Raw genomic sequence first — 18,524 nt, forward strand, 5'->3', positions numbered from 1 at the left:
GTTTATTTTAAGTACAGTTTCCATTTCCCCAATTAGCATTATTTTTTAAAGAGGAAAAAAAGACAATATCTCCATATCGACATATTGGATAAACGTTGACCATCCTGTATTTTTTTGTATCCTTTGAACAAGGGGATAATACATTTGTTTCAATATTAGACCTATTTTCCTCCAAAGAGACCATGTCACTGGAAACAGAGAGTTAAGTTTTGGACGGCCCATTGAATGGGAGGGGAGAGGGGTCGGGGGGGTGTAGGGGAGTAAAACATTGGGCCTGCCCACTGCAAATGTCTTGTGTGTGAACTTGCGCTCTCTTTAGAATCTCCCAGGCCCGGAGACAGCTGACTTCTCCTGCTTTTCTGCTCGACACACACAAAGTAGGTGACTTCCAAAGCATCATTCCTTGTTTTCTTTTTATAGAAGTGCAGATAACAAAAGTGCAGATGGATGTTTTTTTTAGCGTAGCATGTATCTTATTTCCATATCTGATGGCATTTGTTTTAAACTTATTGTAATGGTTCATTGTTAATCAGAAAGTAACCATTTAGCAGACCTTCAAACGTATGCTTTCTGTGTTGAGTACATAGGAATAGGATTGCATCCCTGAAAGAACAGGAATCTGTGCTAGATTCTTGTTTTTTTTTTTTTTTTTTTTTTTTTTTACAGCAGAGTAAGGAAAATAAAATGTTTGTTATTTAACATTTGCATTGCATGAAATACAATGCAAACATTATACAAATGTGTTACACAAGTGTTAGAATTTTATGTATCTGTGATTGAAAGAATATTCAAAGTGTAGGCATCTTCTCAATATCCTGAAAAATTCAATGTAAAATGTATTATTTCGAGTTCCTCAGTGCATAACCATAATTTTAATTTTCTCAGAAAATGGTTGCCTTCCCATAAAAAAAGAACAGTTATTGATTTATGGCAGAAAACTATAAGCAAATTAAAAAATGAATCTCATCTTGGAGCCCTAACAGGACTTAACCGTGATTTAGCAGTAAATAAACAAATGCCCAGACTGGCTGAAAAAAGTAGTAACACAATGTTCAAGTATTGTGTGCCACATCAGCAAGGAAGGGGGGGGGTGGTCTTTGGTCTGAGAGGAAAGGCCTCCTACTTGAATAGGCTCCACCTAATTACTTACATCAAGAGGAATGTGTGTTGCCATGGTAGCCTCCTACAGCTGTTGAATGGTTTAGCAAAAATGAGCAGATGTCTCCTCCTCTACAAATAAGCAGGCTCGAGCACTCTGACTGACTGGGGGAGGTTTTTTACAGAGAAACATACAGAAAATCTTCATTCTTTGCTTTACGTTTACATTGTGTTTTTCAAACTTTTATCAATATTTTTTTTGATAAGCTTTGATAAGTACTTTTGTCCTAAAAACACTAAAAAACTCACCAAAAGTATAAAAAATGCACTGTGTGTAAGTCCCTTTTAAAATGTGAAAGTAAAAAATACTTGTAATTTTTTATTCGTTATAATAATATAATAAATACAATCGGATAATGCAGAACTGGAAATATTTTTTGGGCAGTTATTCAAATCTTAGATAACACTGGTCTGGAATCATTTAATCAAGTAATCTTTTTTTTTTTTTTGCATTCCCTTGCCTCTATGCACAATTGTAAAGTATTTAATCTCACTTTGCATCAGTATGAGAAGGTCTCTGTGCAGCATTGAGGTTTTAAGTTGTAAGGGATGAAAAGTGCTGTTGTGGAGAGATTTAGCCAGGCCGGGAATGAAAATGGACCACTGAAACGTTTGGAATGCCAAGCAACCTAAAAAAAATCTAGGACAGGAAGGAGCCACTGTCTATGATGCCATCAGCTGAAAATAGAAAATCTTGGTCCAACTAAAAAGTTTCAGGGAAACTCTACCAATGAAAATAAATATTACAGAGTAAAGAGAAGTACAGAGAGAGAATGTGAGACAGAGACTGAGATAAAGGGGGGGGGGGGTCTAAAAGTGCACAGTTCTTACTCACTAGAAAACAGAGGCCTGACTTATGACCATAGCCCAATAGTAAGTTTTGATTTTAGATAATACAGTTTTTACTCTTCTTTTCACATCAAATGTGCACAGTAACAGAGATATACAGTGGTGCAAGCTCCTGAAATGGTTTCATCAACAAGGATACATGGCTTTGTTTGGCTATCCATACGGTGCCAGGTGTTTTTTTAGGTCTCTTGTTATCCTTTATAGGTCTGAATTATAGTTCAGAAGTACAACAGCCCTTGCCGAATTTTACAAGCATAATTGAGCAACCTGAAAAAAGTGGAGCAAGTAAGCTAACTTACTTATGTTCAGCAGACAACACTATAATGACAAAGTCAACTGAAAATAACAAAACATGATAATGCACAAGTGGTACCAATGTAATCCAGTATAAAAGTAAAAATTAAAAAGAATTTTACCCAACTGACACATAACACTTAAGTAACAAGGAGGGAACTGTATGGGAACTGTTTTCATTTGAGGGAGATCTCCTTAGCATCAAAAACACTGATAAATTATATTCAGATTACAGACTGAGTGAGAAATTCATGCTGGCTAACTGGTAGCTAGTAGTAGTAATTTCTTTGCTATGTAGGCTGGTTACGGCAAGTTTTTTTCAATTTCATAATAAATGGCAAGAGGTGGACTCTAGCTATTATAAAGTTTCTAATTTGACTGGCCTGATTAAGAGAGCCTGATGTAAACATCTTTTTCTAGCACTCTCTGTCTCTCTCTCTCTCTCTCCCCCACACACACACACACGCTCGCACACACACACACACACGCACACACACACACACATACAATACACAGCAGGTACTTCTCTTCTGCACAGAGAGGAATCAGATCAAAAAGTTGTGATAGAAAAGGCTGACTAACACAAACGCAGATGAGTGACGTGGATGGAGGAGGGGTAAATGAATTAGAGAGGTCAGATGGTTGCAAACTCGGGTTACATGGATACCACCACTCATTCAGTTCCTTTTGACTCCCTCCATTGTGTACCCCAGTGTTCCCCTCTGTAGATCTAACTCAGGGAAATCAATGGAAACCCTTTCCGCGTAAAAGTACAGATTACATTTCTTTTGTCTACTTGCTACTCTGTTTTTCAGATTTTTTTTAGATTTGCGGCATTTCCCTGTGTTTTCTACTCTCAGGGAAGCATTTGCTTTTAGGAAAAGCAGAACTAGTGTTTTTTCTTTAAATGCTTGTCTTAAAAAATGAATTTACAATGCTACTTGCATCAAATAATTCATGTAAAAATCTTATTTGAAAGAACAACCTTTCAACAGTCCATGCTTCTAAAATTATCCAACCACAAAAACAATAAGGTGAAACTTCATAATCCCATGATGTGACAGTGGATAATGTTGTTGTTATTTATTTTTGACATACCTGAGTATGCACACACATGCACGCATGCATGCGTACCCGCACACATACACACACACGCACACACACGGCATTTATTTCCTGTTCTTTCTGATATTATAATGAGAACAAGATGGGGAAATGTGGTAGAAAATCTCAATGAAAAATGTGAGACACCTCTGGATCATAGAACTTCATGAACTGTGATCATGCATGGCCATTTTATACAAATAAAGCTATTCAGAGCTGTCCTGCACTCCAAAGAATAATATGAAAAACATTTATTAATGTCTTGACACAAGGGACTCTGAAATGTGTCACTTATTTAAGTGAAGTCGAAACTATATGCTCCTCTGCTATGGAAGCAACTTAAGTCAGACCTTTAGCCTCCTGTTCAGGGGTGATGTTTGTTGAAGAAGTCCTCCTTGAAGAAACGGACCTCTGTGCCCCTGTTTTCCACGTTGTTTACTCCCCATGGCTTGCTTGCGGAACAAATCTCCAAATTAAATACCAAAAGAGAAGGAGATCTTTTATACCACAGAGTTTCCTTTACCTCTGGCCTGTTTGATTATCTGCACCGCCTTCCAAATAAAATAACTTGTTTTGCAGTTACATCACAACATCCTCTCAGAAACTTTTTTCCAGGCTTAAAAAAGGCCAAAGGTGGCGATGTAGCAGACATTTCGACCAAAACCGGACAATTTATGGACACGACGGCTGCTTTTTTTAGGGGAACGGACACTGGATGCTCACATCGTCCTCTTAAACAGGAGAACCCAAGTGAAGCAATGCCTTCCTTTCCTACCCGGAGAAGGGAAAGAGGCTCCCTTGTGTGCAGCTTATTGACACGTCATCCCATGGAGCTTCTGCCAGAATTCCCTGTATTTTTCCATGCCTAAGCTCGTCAAAAATGTGGTTGACCTCAACGGCATATCTGGGTACTTTTCTGAGCTCTCCAACCAAAACATGTGAGGGAGGAAAGCGCAGCTGAGGCTTGGCGTGGACGTCCAGCTGAAGTTGCGGGCAAGTCTGGATGGTTACCCATTAGGCCCATTCGATGTGCTTTAAAGCAGGTGGCAGAAGATGAGGAATGGCATTCTGTCAGATCATAGACTACATCACAGCACACATGCCCTGCTAAATGTATCTAATTCACCTCAAAAATGGAATCGGTGAATTAGACAAAATCAATCCTGCAGTCAGATGGTTAAAAAAAACTGCCTAAAATTCCAAATAATGGCCACCTCAATTGTATTTTATTAATAACATAACATAAAGATATACATACATCTATCCATAATAAAGGATTTTAAAAAGTTTTCACTGTGAAATTTAAAATGGTTGAACATTCTTTTTGAAACTTCCTATACTGAATTTTGAACTAGCTGTAGTGGAAGACACTTGTTTTGCTGAACATTGAGGGGGAATTATAGTTGGGAGAAGAACGACAATGCAGCGTCTGTGGCTTCACTTGGTAAAATGATCCAAGCTAATCACCACACCTATAAATTGAAAATCTATCCTTGCGGTTAATTCTCCTCTGCCACAGAATGACCCCTCAGGCAGAGCTGTTCTTATTGGGTGGCTCTGCGCTCTCTAAGCCCTGAGAGTTAACCATGGAATTTGATCCATAACTGCTTTAGAAAGTTGTAAAAGGTCAGCAGTTGAGTGCTATCCAGGGCCTCAAGGCTCATTTGAGGAGTGCTCTTGGAGCATATATTCGGAATATTTCTACAGCTTCATTCAAGCACAAACATGTTCTAGCCATGCGAGGAACTGCTGGAAGATATTTGCATATTGTTCTCCATATCGAGCAGTCCTTAAAAGTGGATTCAAGTATATACATGGTATTTCAGAAGGAGCTAGATATTCAAACATGGGAATTTAGGCAATGTATTACGTAGGGTGATTTTAGCGCACACATGCAAAGTCATGGTATCAGGGCCATGGATGCTCAAATAATAAACCTGGGCCCCATTTTTTAAAGTGAAATACAGGTAAATGTTATGTTGGTAGACTGCAAATCTCACTTGCAGAAGGTCTCTGGTAATAAAAAAGAATGGGCCTTTTAGTTAAACTAGGATCTTCGTATTGCCTACTATCTAGAGAGGATCCATGTTTAGTGATATGCCAAGCCTGGTCTTGAAACATAGTATCTGATCCTTAATGAAACAAATCAATGTGTTACACCATATATTAATCTATATCTTCTCAGTGTAGGTGTTGCAGCATACATACTTGACGACAATACCACAGACACCATCATGCTTTTTTTTACTGATGGAACTGAGGTTTAAATCTTGCAGAGACAATAACAAGTTGCCTTTGATCTTTGCTGTATGCATGTGAACTGAAATCTCTGATATTACCACACCAGCCCTGCTGAAGATTCCCCCCTAAAGCATCTTCTTTCTTTTTCTTAGATCATTTACCCACAAAAATTCTAAAACAAAGCTCCCTTTGTTGGAGGTAGTGAAATAGTAAGAAAATAAGGTAAAGCAGAGAAAATAGCCAAAGGATGGCTGTTGAAGGGAAATCTTGTAAAAAGGGTTTTATCAACCATTAGAAGATTCCTCTGTCAGAATGGGAGTATGTTAAACTAAACACTCCAGGGAGTTTTGCATGTGAGAAGGAGTAGGGAAGATGAAAAAAAAAAAAACACATTACAAGTGCTTATCTTTACATTTATGTCTGGAGCTGCCAAGTCCGAACTTCCTGAGGATATAGAATGTGCTGAGAGCTCCCACAGAGTTGGGCAGTCACCCAGAGAAAGGGTCTCGAACAGGCCTAGTGAGAAAAACAAAAGGAGGGCCGAGGGATTAACGGCTTATCCCAAAAACCGGCCAGTTCAACAGTATAGCTTCAACCTTGAACCCTGTTGTGATTAACTTGGACCTGGACATTTTGACGTAGATCATGACATATGTCATAATAGTAGACGAAAAATAACAGATGCAAATACAGATGTTATGGTCATTGAAATTATTGACTGAAAAGATATAAGCTTCCATCTTTCCATCAATATATTTTGAGTTTTTTTTTTTTCCCACAAAGAAACCATCTAAAATGGGGAAATCTGAGATGCTTGGCTCAAGAAGATTCTACAGACAGTTTGTTTGGTCATGTCTGTGCAAACTGCTGTGCAGTCTCATTAAATGATACAATAAAAAACATGACTGCAGTGTGACTTGAAAGGCTGCCAAAGACAATTATGTGATTTTGTGCGCACTTGGCAGGTTGGTATTCAAGGCAATGATCTGTCGGTTTCCATTTCTTAAATGGAAACATAACTTGTCAGATATTTGAATATAATTTGAAATCTGACAGACTTTGTCGAGTTGAAGTCATGACCTGTTATTCCAACTTGATCATTGATTAATTTAAATACTTGCCGTTTTATAAGATGACATTTTACATTTGTTTTTTATTCTTTAAGGCTTTGACTAAACCAAAACACTGCTCAGAACAAATCTGTAGCCTGATCCTGGGAAATTGTAGTGTATTGTAAAGTCCTTGATAAGATTTTAGTCTTGTTTAAATGTGACTTTAATTCAGAGTTCATGAATAACTATATGTATTGGAAGATGAAAAGAGATGATCGAAAACTGTAACTCATGAAGTAACGTTCTTCCTTTTTTAAATACAGGCTTCTTAATTTATCAACAATGCTCTACACATTTAATAGTATTTTGATTGATCTTGTGTGGCGATCGAAGAATTAATTATTTTTTATTTATTCACTTTTCAGGTTGAGTCTGAAGATGAGGGTGTGGATCATCTTCCTCCTGTGCCTGGCTGGCAAGGCCTTGACTGCCCCAGTGAGTAATGCCCACAATTTGTCATGTGTTGCCTGTGACATTTTAAGAAATGAGAGGGGGGTAAAAAAAACCGATTTTCAGCAATGGTGGAAGTCAAAACTCTGAAATGTCAAGCTGTATCTCTCTGGACGCCTCAGTGAGTAATCTCTGCAGTGTGCTGACAGCGAAATGTAACATTTCAAAGCTTCGCTGAATTTTGTTAATGAGCTGAAAAATGTATAATCATCTACAGTTTATTCATTTGGCTAAATGTCTTCATGAACACAGGCTGGGCTCATGTTTATAAAATGCCATGGCATGCCAGCTGCTGACCGTAGCCTTTGCTCTTGTTTTCTAGACTGAAGAGGAGCCAATTGTGGAGGAGGAGCCAATTGAGGAGGAGGAGCCAATTGTGGAGGAGGATCCCATTGTAGAAGAGGCAAGTGACACTGGAAACTCGGTGACATGTTTTCCACCCCATGCATTGTGAAATGGTGCAGTCTGCAACAAGGCCTGTGTATCTGCATGCATGCATGTCTTTAGCAGTTTAGAAACTGCTTCAGAAATTCATTTTGGACCCAGAAGTATGGCACCAGAGAAGACTTACTCTGTGAGTTCCAGTGTTTTCAGGAGTTTTTCTCTTGCTGTGCTGCACTGTCACAGTCCCATTGGATCAATTACAGAACTTGTTGGCTACAACTGAGTTCAGCTTAGTATCATTCCTGTTCAAAGTTTAGAGGGAGCCCCATACAGTAATTAAAAACACTAACTACAGTGCAGAGCCTAGCCCATCCTGTAACTGTCTGTCCTTCTATTTTTTGCTTCCCAGGGAGTGGAAGTGGGAGCCAACCCAGTCCAGGTAGAGACCGGAGAGTTTGATGAGGCCATTGAAGTTGTTGAGGATGTTGTTGCTGAGAGTGAGTACAAGCATTATGCATCAATCACAATTCATTTAATTCAAGCTGATATCCAGACATCAGCTGTTGTATCCATTCATTCATTTATTCTGATTCAACTGGTGAATCACAATACTAAAATTGGGCTTTGAGTGGCAATTCCACCTTATTTACTGTAAAAATATTTACATCCTTTTTGAATTCAAATGCATAATTGTAATGTGTCAGATGTGATTATTTCTAAGTACCAAAGCCATTCAACTGTCAAACGAAAGTAGTTTTGGGAGACTAGCCATTCATTAACAGGCACATAAGTATATTTGTTCCTTTAGCTTAAGTTTAAAGTTATTTAGCCTGTTAACCATCAGCTTCAAGAAACTTTCTGTCATGAATAACCAAAGTAATGACAGACTGCATCAGTCTAAAAGCATACTGGTGTAATTATGTGTGAATAACCCATTTAGTGACCTAATAAAAGCTACAAGCACACCCTGGAAATGACAGATATATAAAATGAAGTGTTTTCAATGTGAATACCTGTTTGCTTTAATCCTTAAGGAGCACACAATGTGTTTATAGCAGTATTAATAGTAGAATAGTTTTCACATCAACATTAATATTTTGAGTGAGTAAAAAAATACATTCAACACTCAAAGTGGGAAGATAAAGTTACCTCTGAACAAAAAAGAAACCATTAAACAAAAAAAAAAAAATGAATATGTTCATTCTAGCACTGAAAAGGAGTCGCTGATTCACATCATGCCTTGTTTTTATTGTTTCTCACAGATCCCTGCCTTAACCACCACTGCAAGAAGGGCAAGGTGTGCGAGGTGGATGACAGCAACAGCCCCATGTGTGTCTGCCAGGACCCCTCTACCTGCCCCACCTCCACTGGGGAGTTTGAGCATGTGAGTGCATGCAAGCGGAACTGCCCTACCCCATATGTCAAGTGCCAGACCATCTCATCCTCCTAAGACCCAGTGACTCATTTTGTGCCCTATTGTCTCTGGTCTTAATCTCGACAACCCTATATTATACTATACTGAGACCTACACTACATGCCAGGGGCATTAAATAAAAATAAGATCTTAATATTTAAAAATATATATTTCTACTGCTACATGTTTTTGTCATCCAAAACACTTATATTATGTTTTTAAAAAAAAGATGGTTTACATTCAGAGATTAAAAAAATATTAATCCATTTTTGAATACATTTCTTTGCAGGTCTGTGGCACTGACAACAAGACCTATGACTCCTCCTGCCACTTCTTCGCCACCAAGTGTGCCTTGGAGGGAACCAAGAAGGGCCACAAGCTGCACCTGGACTACATCGGGCCCTGCAAATGTGAGTATGTATATAGGCTAGTAAGTGTGCAAAGGAACTACATCAGGAATGGCAATAAGTACACATACAATATATCAGGCCATACTAAAGTATGCATAAGCAAAATCTGGCACTAAAAATGCCAGTAGGTACAGGAACCATACAAATGCGAGCACATAAGCAAGTTCCACCTCAGAGAAGTAAGTTTGAGAAAATGAAATCTTCTAATATCAACAAAGACACAGGACCTTTAAAAAGATTCCCTTGGGATCCTCTGAAAAAATGACTACAATCACAGATCTTTCTGAGTCAGTCAAATCTTTAAAAAATCCTTAAAAAAAAAAATCCTAAAAGCACAGCTGACAGCTGTGGGAGCGGTTGATGGGTTCCAGCCTTGGGACCTTCCTCACAAGTCCGTGCTTGCTTGCCATTACTCCTCCCCGCAGAAGCACATGCCCTCCCAGCTGGAGTAAATCCTCTGCGTTCAGCCTCATCCCTCTGAGTGAGACTGCCCAGGTCTGCGAGGTGCAGATGGAGATTGTGCTACAGCTGGGCCCCACCAGTGCAGACTGTCAAACAGGAATGTTCCTGGGGCCTCACAGTGTATACGCAGGGGAGCACTAAATCAAACTGTTATGGCAGATTGGGGAAAGGAAAAACACAGAAAAAACTAACATTTGCATTCAATTCTTTTCAAGTTTCAAGTACCTTAGTGGTAAAACTGAGCTTTAGACCCATATGCAATAATAGATGATAGAAATTTTAAAGCAAAAAGAAATGCGTATATAGTGTAGGAAATTGTGTGGCATCAGAAAACCAACACAGCATGTTTATTACTGTCCTGCTGCAGCCCCATAATTCTTCCGGTATTCCTTATCTGACAGTCTGTTCCATGAAATGTTTATTCTGCTAGTCATCGCACCCTGCATGGAAAATGAGTTGAGCGAGTTCCCCCTGCGCATGAGGGACTGGCTGAAGAATGTGCTGGTGACCTTGTACGAGCGTGACGAGGACCACAACCTGCTGTCCGAAAAGCAGAAACTCAGAGTGAGTGTGGCTCACCATTAGCATGTATCTCAGCTAATCCCCTACATTCTACAAGGCATTCTCTCTCCTGTTTTTCTCAACCAACAGTAAAGCAAGGTTGGAAGTGGTGATGTATTCTAATTGAGCTTGATCTCATTTTTACATGGAATGCCTTAAGGAAACCTTCAGTTGTTCCACAAAAGAACTTCAACAGCATAGTTGACAAGCACACTGCGTATATGCCTTGACTGAAATATTTATTTGCACTGTTGAAAGTAATTTTTGTATCTTGATGGCAGGTGAAGAAGATCTTCGAGAACGAGAAGAGGCTGCAGGCTGGGGATCACTCCTTGGACCTTTTGGCCCATGACTTTGAGAAGAACTACAACATGTACATCTTCCCTGTGCACTGGCAGTTTGGCCAGCTGGACCAGCACCCTGTTGATGGGTAAGTTCCTTCTGACAGCATTAACCATAGAGGATAACCTGTCAATGATTTCAGTCATCATACCATATTATTTAACTGCTCCTTGAAAACAATAATCACTCGACTTTAATAACCCAGAGAGGAAAGAGTCCAGTCCTGATCACGTATATAAGAACATACCACACATCAGATGACTCTCAAACTGAGGTCTCATGCCACTGCATTGTCACACAGTTTTCAGTGAAATGGTGAGTGAGGCGGCTTCCCTAAGCATTACAATGTTTTGTTTTTTTATGGGATAGGTTCTTGTCTCACACTGAGCTTGCCCCACTGCGTGCCCCACTCATCCCAATGGAGCACTGCACAACCCGCTTCTTCGATCAGTGCGATGCTGACAACGACAAGTACATCGCCCTGGAGGAGTGGGCCAGCTGCTTTGGCATCAAAGAGCGTGAGTCAATCCCCCATCCTCCTATTTACGTGCGCAAAAATTCATAGGGACAGTACAATAATGAGAATGGAAATGTTTATGCTGCTATGTAACTGCTGTTCTGAATAATATGTTTACATTTAGATTTTGAGTTTAAAAAGGGGAAGAGTTATTATTAATAATGTTAATAATTTTTAATAAAAACAATTACTGATGCCATGAATATTTTCTGTTTTTCAGAGGATATCGACAAGGACCTTGTCATCTAAATTATGCTCTCCAGTGACGACTTCTTTCTTTCATTGGGCCAAGGTGCTTAACCCCTAAATTAAAATCAAGATAACGGTGCTAATCTCATTTTTTAACAACCTTATCTATACCACTAAAAAGAAGAAAAAAAAGATGTGCACAGTTCTAACTAACCTTCACCAAAGGTGATCAAGCACGCTTCCAGTATTTCTTTGTGTAAATTAACAGTTATACAGATGGGGAAAGTGTAAGGTAGAGAGGGCTTTTAGGGATACACTCTGTTGGACTGCAGCTGGACTTTGTATGTTGAATGGTACATGTTGTTGGATGTTCACGAAAATATATATATACATTTTGGGATGATACATTCCAGTAAATCAGGTCTTTACTATTAATTAATTGGCATTCTTGAGTTGACAAATGTAAATTTAAAATAAAATTTCTAAATAAATGTTCTTTCTCTCGCTTTTATGATCTTTTTAATTGTTTTTTCTTTCTTTTTTTATTTTTTTTGGTGGTGGGTTAACGTTCGTCTCTATTGTGTTTTGTGTAACCAACACAACATTTTTCATTTTAAGCCCTGTGCATCAGGAAGTCTGTTGTTTTTATTTTTCTAATGTTCAATTTTACAGAGACAGGAAAATGTTAAGTGTATTGACATTTGAAGCAATAAAAGAATGAACAGTGAGAGGACAGAATCTCGCAGGTTGAGAACTTTTCTCCTTCTAATGTGTTCACTCACCAATTGATTTTTGCCACAGTGTGACTATTCTAAAAGTCTATATGAATAAAAACAATGAAAATGATTGAAAGCCTTTGCATGCATCTTACATCTGCATTTATTTTCCTATTAAGAGTTACTATGGCTATAATATGGATACAAGCCACTTACATTATCTAAGATATGCATTATGAACATTCTACAATGGCTTAAAATAAATTTCCACTTTCAAATGACCAATTGATTCACAGTAACACATCAGCATTTGTGTCCCTGTATGCTCCTACAAATATAACATAATTATAAGGCTATAATGCTATTATACATACCAGACACGTACAATTCATAGTTATGTATTTTTAATTTTCCTACTACAGGCTTGTTGCTAATAAAATGTTCAGTATTGTTCAGTGTGTCTGTTTTATTTACAAAAGAGAAAACTGGACATATTCAGGTTTATGCAGCTACTTTAAATGCATCGTTGATATGCATGCATTAATGTAACTTCTTTATTTTGTCAGGAAAATGTAGCATTTAAAATATAAATAAAAAACAGTGCCCGTTTTCCTGGAGTGTGTGGGGTTTTAAGGTATAGAGCATCCCCCTTCCCCTTTCACAGCAAAATTATATTCTACATATGTTTAATTCTGTACAAAACAATATATATATATATATCCATAAAATAATCCTAAATTTGTGGCAGGTCATTGTACTGGCAGTGTCTCACGAAACAAACCACAATGCACTGCGTTTCTGTGAACACAATTGCTTCAAATGGTGCATCATCTGGACTTGCTGTTCCATGGACAAACTGGACCTCAATGTGAACAGAAAATGTCCAAAAAAGGAAATAAGCTATTCGGAGGGACTGAGAGTCAAAGGGACCTTTGAGAATAAGTAAATGCTATACCACATGTGCTACCATGTAGGCATTATCTGTTATATATATACTGGTTTTACGTGGAACCACAATTTCTTATTTGTTCAAGCTATAATTCTGAGGCTATTTTAAAACTTAAAAGGTCCTGTAGGAGTCTACTGTAGATTTTTCAGAGCACAGGCCGGCACAGACCAGTTTTTTTTTTTTTTTTTAAAGATAATTGCAGGCTAGATTTCATCTATACCAGGGCTACACATATTAAGTACACTTTATTTAAGTTAGTTCTTACGTAACAACCTTGAAAGAATAAATAATAAGCCTACATTCTGGCATTATGTATATGGCTTCAAAGAATCTCTCATTATTCTGCAAAGAAGGCACGTTAGTTATCTGGACAAGCATTTTCCTGATTCTTTTAGTATTTGATTTATTTACGTAGACCCTGCTGTTAAATTGAGGAATGTTCATCTGTTTAATCTATATTGTGCGAGAAATCTTCAAAACAAATTCGTGGATTTAAGGTAATAGGCGGTTTGTAGTGAGCGAACAGGCTTGTCGAACAAAACTGCTCAAAGGGAGATATGGGTAAGCACGGCTATTAACCTACTATGGAGGCAAAATAAGTTGCAGAACATAGTACTAGGTGTAAAGCGTTATTGCACTGAAAATCGCTTCGATGTACCATGTCAGGAGAATGCGTAAGAGTCACGACACCAACACTTCTGAAATAGCCTACCAATTTCTGTCCCGACTACAGGCGACTACCTCGTTTACACAGGGTACATTCGCAGGGGAATAGAGCGTGTACTGCTCTTTCTTTTCATATACTGCTGGGACAGTTGGAGAGCTGTTCACCCTTTTACCAGCTGCACCTTCCCAGCCGCACACTCGCGCCAAGAATCGAGACGCACCGCCAAGACAAATGGCGACCCCACCCCTACCATGGAGTTGTACGGAAGTGAAAGGAATCCGCCGTCTTTCTACAAAATAATGCGAATTATTACCGTAGCTATGAAAGCTGCACCGTTCCTCGTTACCTAATCTAGGACGCTGTTATATGTTGCTCAATATGTGTCTGCTTCTGATCATATGTCGTGAATTCGAGGAACTTGACAGTTCCCCTCGCCTTTAAATTATTTTTTTTTGGCAATAGCCATAATTTAGTGAACCAGACAAACTTCCTCAAGTTCAGTATAGGCTATAGGCTAGCTAGACAATGCCAGCTACGTTTCACAAGGAAGCGAAGATGAAGAGAGTGCTTAAGAAGGCGGTGGCACAAGGCGTGAGCGTACGTCTGGTCAAACAAAAGAACGAGACATCGTTTTTCTCGGATACTAAACTTGCAATCAGCACTGTATGATTATGTGTGTGGAGATGAGGCCGTCATATTTTTGGATTACTACTGGCTACTGTTTGAATTAATTTATTCACAGTCAAGCATATGAACGAACAAATATTTTGTGAACTGACCAGGGTCCCGTGGGTTTTACGTGGCTATGTGTTATAGCGGTTATTCATTTGGAATGCATCATTATAATTTAGCCTAGATGTTAATTGTAGCCTATATGTAAACAAATAAGCTCTTAAGCAATCAAGCAATTCAAATAAGCAATTCATGTTTGTCATGCCTAAGGTCTCGCCCAACAACATCTAGTGTTCCTACTATCCAACGCCCTCTCCATGGTCGCCCTGGGTACCAACCCTTTGGTTTTCTCTTTAGATGATATTCTGTAAACATAGAACAGCAAAAAAAAAAAAAAAAAAAGAGAGAGAGAAAAAAGAACATTGTTATGGCAAATCAGAGATGGCATAACTGTAACTGCTGCGGTTACATTTATACAGACGTGGATGTTTTTTTTTTTTTTTCCTTGTCACTTAACATCCAGTTCTCGCTAGAATAGTCCACACTCCAAAAACATACTTTCTTTTTTTAAAGTTGATGTATTTGCAAACACAAATAAAACCTTAAAATAAAATACCCCAAAAATTACTTCCGGAACAGATATTTACTCTGCTTGCTCAAAAACAGTTTTTTTCTGGAAATACTTCCCGCAAAGGTTAGCACATTGCTCCGTTTCTTTTGGGAGCTGGTTGAGGACTGTGTTGCACTTGTAGGCTACAGACCTGAAATGGCTGCGGCAGCCACACTGTAGGCTACGTTAAGTTATTGACCGTGTTACATTTATAAAGGGTTTTATATTTACGCGACTCTCCCCAAACTTTTTTTCTGCCAGGACTCAGGAGGATGAATAAATAATTTTCGTGAGGTAACAACCTAAGTCTCACGTGGAGGAGACTGTGTCTCCCTCTGCAGGATAAGACAGTACTTTGTTTGTAGGCGGGTTCTTTGGTTAACTTGGACTTCTATTGTTTTACTTTGACACAATAAAACAAAGAAACATTTGGAACCGTTTCAGCGTGGACAATAGGGAAAGCAAACGTAACAATAACACCACGGTATACGCAGACATAGCCAAATACAGCGCCATACAAAAGTAGGGTTACGGTAGATGGAAATGATTTATATATACTCATATATAGCCTACTTCAAGCATTTGGATTTGAGATCAAAAGATGAATATGAGACGAAAGTACAGAGTCCGTTTTTTTTATTTCATGGTATTTCCATGCGTTTATGTTTTACCATTTTACTGAAAAAGCTGCTTTCGTGGTGAGTGACATTTCGCGGTGAGGGTAAAAGTCTAATTCATCTTTTGATTTAAAATCCAAATGTCTTACTTATTGCTAAAATAACACATTTCACTGTGCAGTTACCATACTTTTGGAGGGGACTATATGTGGCCAAGTCATCTTTACATAAACACGTCTGTGTTTGGTAAACCTGGCTACACTGTATAAACAGTCAAAGTGACATGTTTGGAGTAGACAGTGTTGCATGTTATTGCATATTTACATTTATAAACTAAGAGTGAAAACGGCATATTTCTGTTCATAAATAAACCAGAATGTATATATATTTGTCTTTTTTAGTGCTATTACTAATGGACAATATATAACAAATAAAATAATAAAATAAAATGATAAATTATGTGCCAGTGTAACAGTCAGTGTCATATCAGTCATAACAATCCATCATCTTTGCTAAAGGATCTGTGAATCTGGCTAACATACATGTGAAACAAACAGTGAAGGAAATCTCTGGCAAAATGTGATCAGCAGGAAAAATATATGCATTAACTTTAGCTGCAGGTTTTTTTTTTTTACTTGCACATGTCGTTGGACATATAAATATGTCTCTGAATGAACCATCAGTCTGCTGGTAGCATTATACCTTAATCATGTAAAATAAAGGGATGCGTATCCAATGCCCTGTTGGCAAAATGGCATACAAATGACTTAAAAATGACATTCAAATTACTTTGAATTTTGCATTGAACAACTTTTGTGCTGCAGAGTCACCTTCTGGGTTTAGTTTTCACCTTAAAATCAGCAACTAATTTAGCCACAAGTAAGCAGGTGAGTTAAGCGGTGTAATAAACTGTTTTAACTGTTCAGATAAAATCTGAATATAAAAACAAACAGACCCTGCAGTTCTTCAAAAACCACAACCTATGTAACCTTAAATATATGAGGTGTTATAACCCAATCTTATGTTGGTGTTGAAGACTATACTATTAATGGGGTACACCAAGTAATAGACGCATGGAATAGCAGTAGAAAGCAGTATAATATGCGAGTCAAAAGCAATATAAAGAACAATCAGTAATATAATGTAGGAAGTATAAATTACTTGGTACTGTAGACTTGCAGTACTACACTGGAGTTTTCACTATACAAGATGTAAAGAAACAGCCTTCTTGCCTTCTTCGACTGAGTAGTATTTAATATAGGTTCATCTTGACTCATTTACAGATATTATTGCACCAAACTCTGAATTGTCAGCTGGTGGTTGAAGTTATGCAGTGTTTGATATATTGCAATCTCCTGAGCTTACAATTTTGTTATATAGAATCTTACATTAATAATTAAATCAGAGAGGGTCTCCAATGCTATACTGGCAAACATTCCACACTAAAGCTGACACACAATGAACTACATATGGTCATCAATTATTAATATTATCTTGCTCCATTGAATGAATTTACTCTCATATGTACTATTCGGTCCTCAAGGCGGTAAATATGCAGCTGTGTGGGGTTAACTGGATAATGTTCATAGGCTGAGCCAATGTGAGCACAGCTTCTGCTGCATCTACTGGTTTATTAACACTAGAGGGCGACAGATCTACAGAAGGCCCCTGGGTGTGCCCCATCCCAGTACTCTGTACACAGCATTCATTCATTCACCATGTAAAGTGAATCATCTTTGGCATCTTTCCACTTTGGGATTGGCTGCGGCCGTAGGTAGATGGGTGAATTCTCAATCAGGTAGATCCAGCTAGCCCTGTAACTCACTTTGGCCAGTATCATGGCCTAATTTGCCCAATTCCTGTTTGCATATTATGATTGCCAGACAGGACTAGTAATTGTCTTCACTCTTCTTACTATATTTGGGAGAGAAGGCAAAAAGGGCAAAGTCAATTAACAATACTGTGATAGTCTGAGATAACCTTATGAAAGCTAATGCCATGATAATGAAAATGATTCCATACAGTACAAATCAAACTGTATTAATAGAAGCCTGTATGATCATTTTGATAATGGAATCTGCAAAAGTAGAATGTGAAGTAGGCCTAACACTAAACGTATAATTCAAAAATTAAATGAGAATCACTTTCTTTTTACCTATCAATGACTTACACTAGAAAAATGTTTGAAATTATGTATCATGATGTTGAGATGCCTAAATGTGGAAACTGAATTAGTTTTATTCTGAAATAACATCTAAAGAGGATATTTGACTGTTAACAGTTAATCAGTGATTGTCACAGGTATATAATTAACCTTGTTTTGAAGTATGCAGCTCGCATGTTTAAAACATTCAGTATTTTACCATTCTCGAGTATTATGCAAATTATAGATTAACTGTCAATATTAACATTTCTAAACTTCTTGAAACGCCGTTCATAGGTACTTTCATTCTACATTTCATTAGAAAATAACTGCGACTATCCGTACTATACTTTAGCACCCAACTCATTCTATTGTTGTAACGTAATTAGTTCCAATACCACGAAGAATACAATTGACAACCCAAATAAGATATGCAAAAGGAATACACTTCTAAAAAATTTCATTTTAAATAGATCGCTCTAGCAGCATCATTTTGTTCTTTGAATCAATAACCATTTTTTGATGCGAAATAAACTCACATTTCTCGTCATGGGCTAATCTTGGATTAACCAAACTTGCTAACTTCTCTCCAATTGGTTGACGTTTTTCGAGTACGTCATCAATAACAATTGGCTACAGAGAACGTTTAGCAATACAGCCTAC

At 38.0% G+C, this 18,524-nt stretch overlaps 1 protein-coding gene and 1 long non-coding RNA gene across 2 annotated transcripts; one reads left to right on the top strand and one right to left on the bottom strand.

The window, feature by feature from the left end:
• The first annotated feature begins 247 nt into the window (after positions 1–247).
• On the top strand, positions 248–12,330 carry sparc (secreted protein, acidic, cysteine-rich (osteonectin)). Its single transcript, XM_064328071.1, has 10 exons — positions 248–377; positions 7,124–7,193; positions 7,531–7,615; positions 8,006–8,089; positions 8,855–8,976; positions 9,296–9,416; positions 10,309–10,442; positions 10,721–10,869; positions 11,151–11,299; positions 11,519–12,330. The coding sequence occupies exons 2-10, from the start codon at positions 7,137–7,139 to the stop codon at positions 11,545–11,547; spliced, it is 930 nt and encodes a 309-aa protein (XP_064184141.1). The 5' UTR covers positions 248–377; positions 7,124–7,136; the 3' UTR covers positions 11,548–12,330.
• A 4,852-nt stretch (positions 12,331–17,182) lies between these two features.
• On the bottom strand, positions 17,183–18,464 carry LOC135251071 (uncharacterized). Its single transcript, XR_010329075.1, has 2 exons — positions 18,401–18,464; positions 17,183–17,632 (listed from the first exon to the last, which is right to left on the bottom strand). It is a non-coding gene; the product is annotated as an uncharacterized LOC135251071 (long non-coding RNA).
• Between the last annotated feature and the right edge of the window lie 60 nt (positions 18,465–18,524).

This window comes from Anguilla rostrata, chromosome 3, assembly GCF_018555375.3.
Source record: "Anguilla rostrata isolate EN2019 chromosome 3, ASM1855537v3, whole genome shotgun sequence".
In the NCBI taxonomy this organism is placed as follows: Eukaryota; Metazoa; Chordata; class Actinopteri; order Anguilliformes; family Anguillidae; genus Anguilla; species Anguilla rostrata.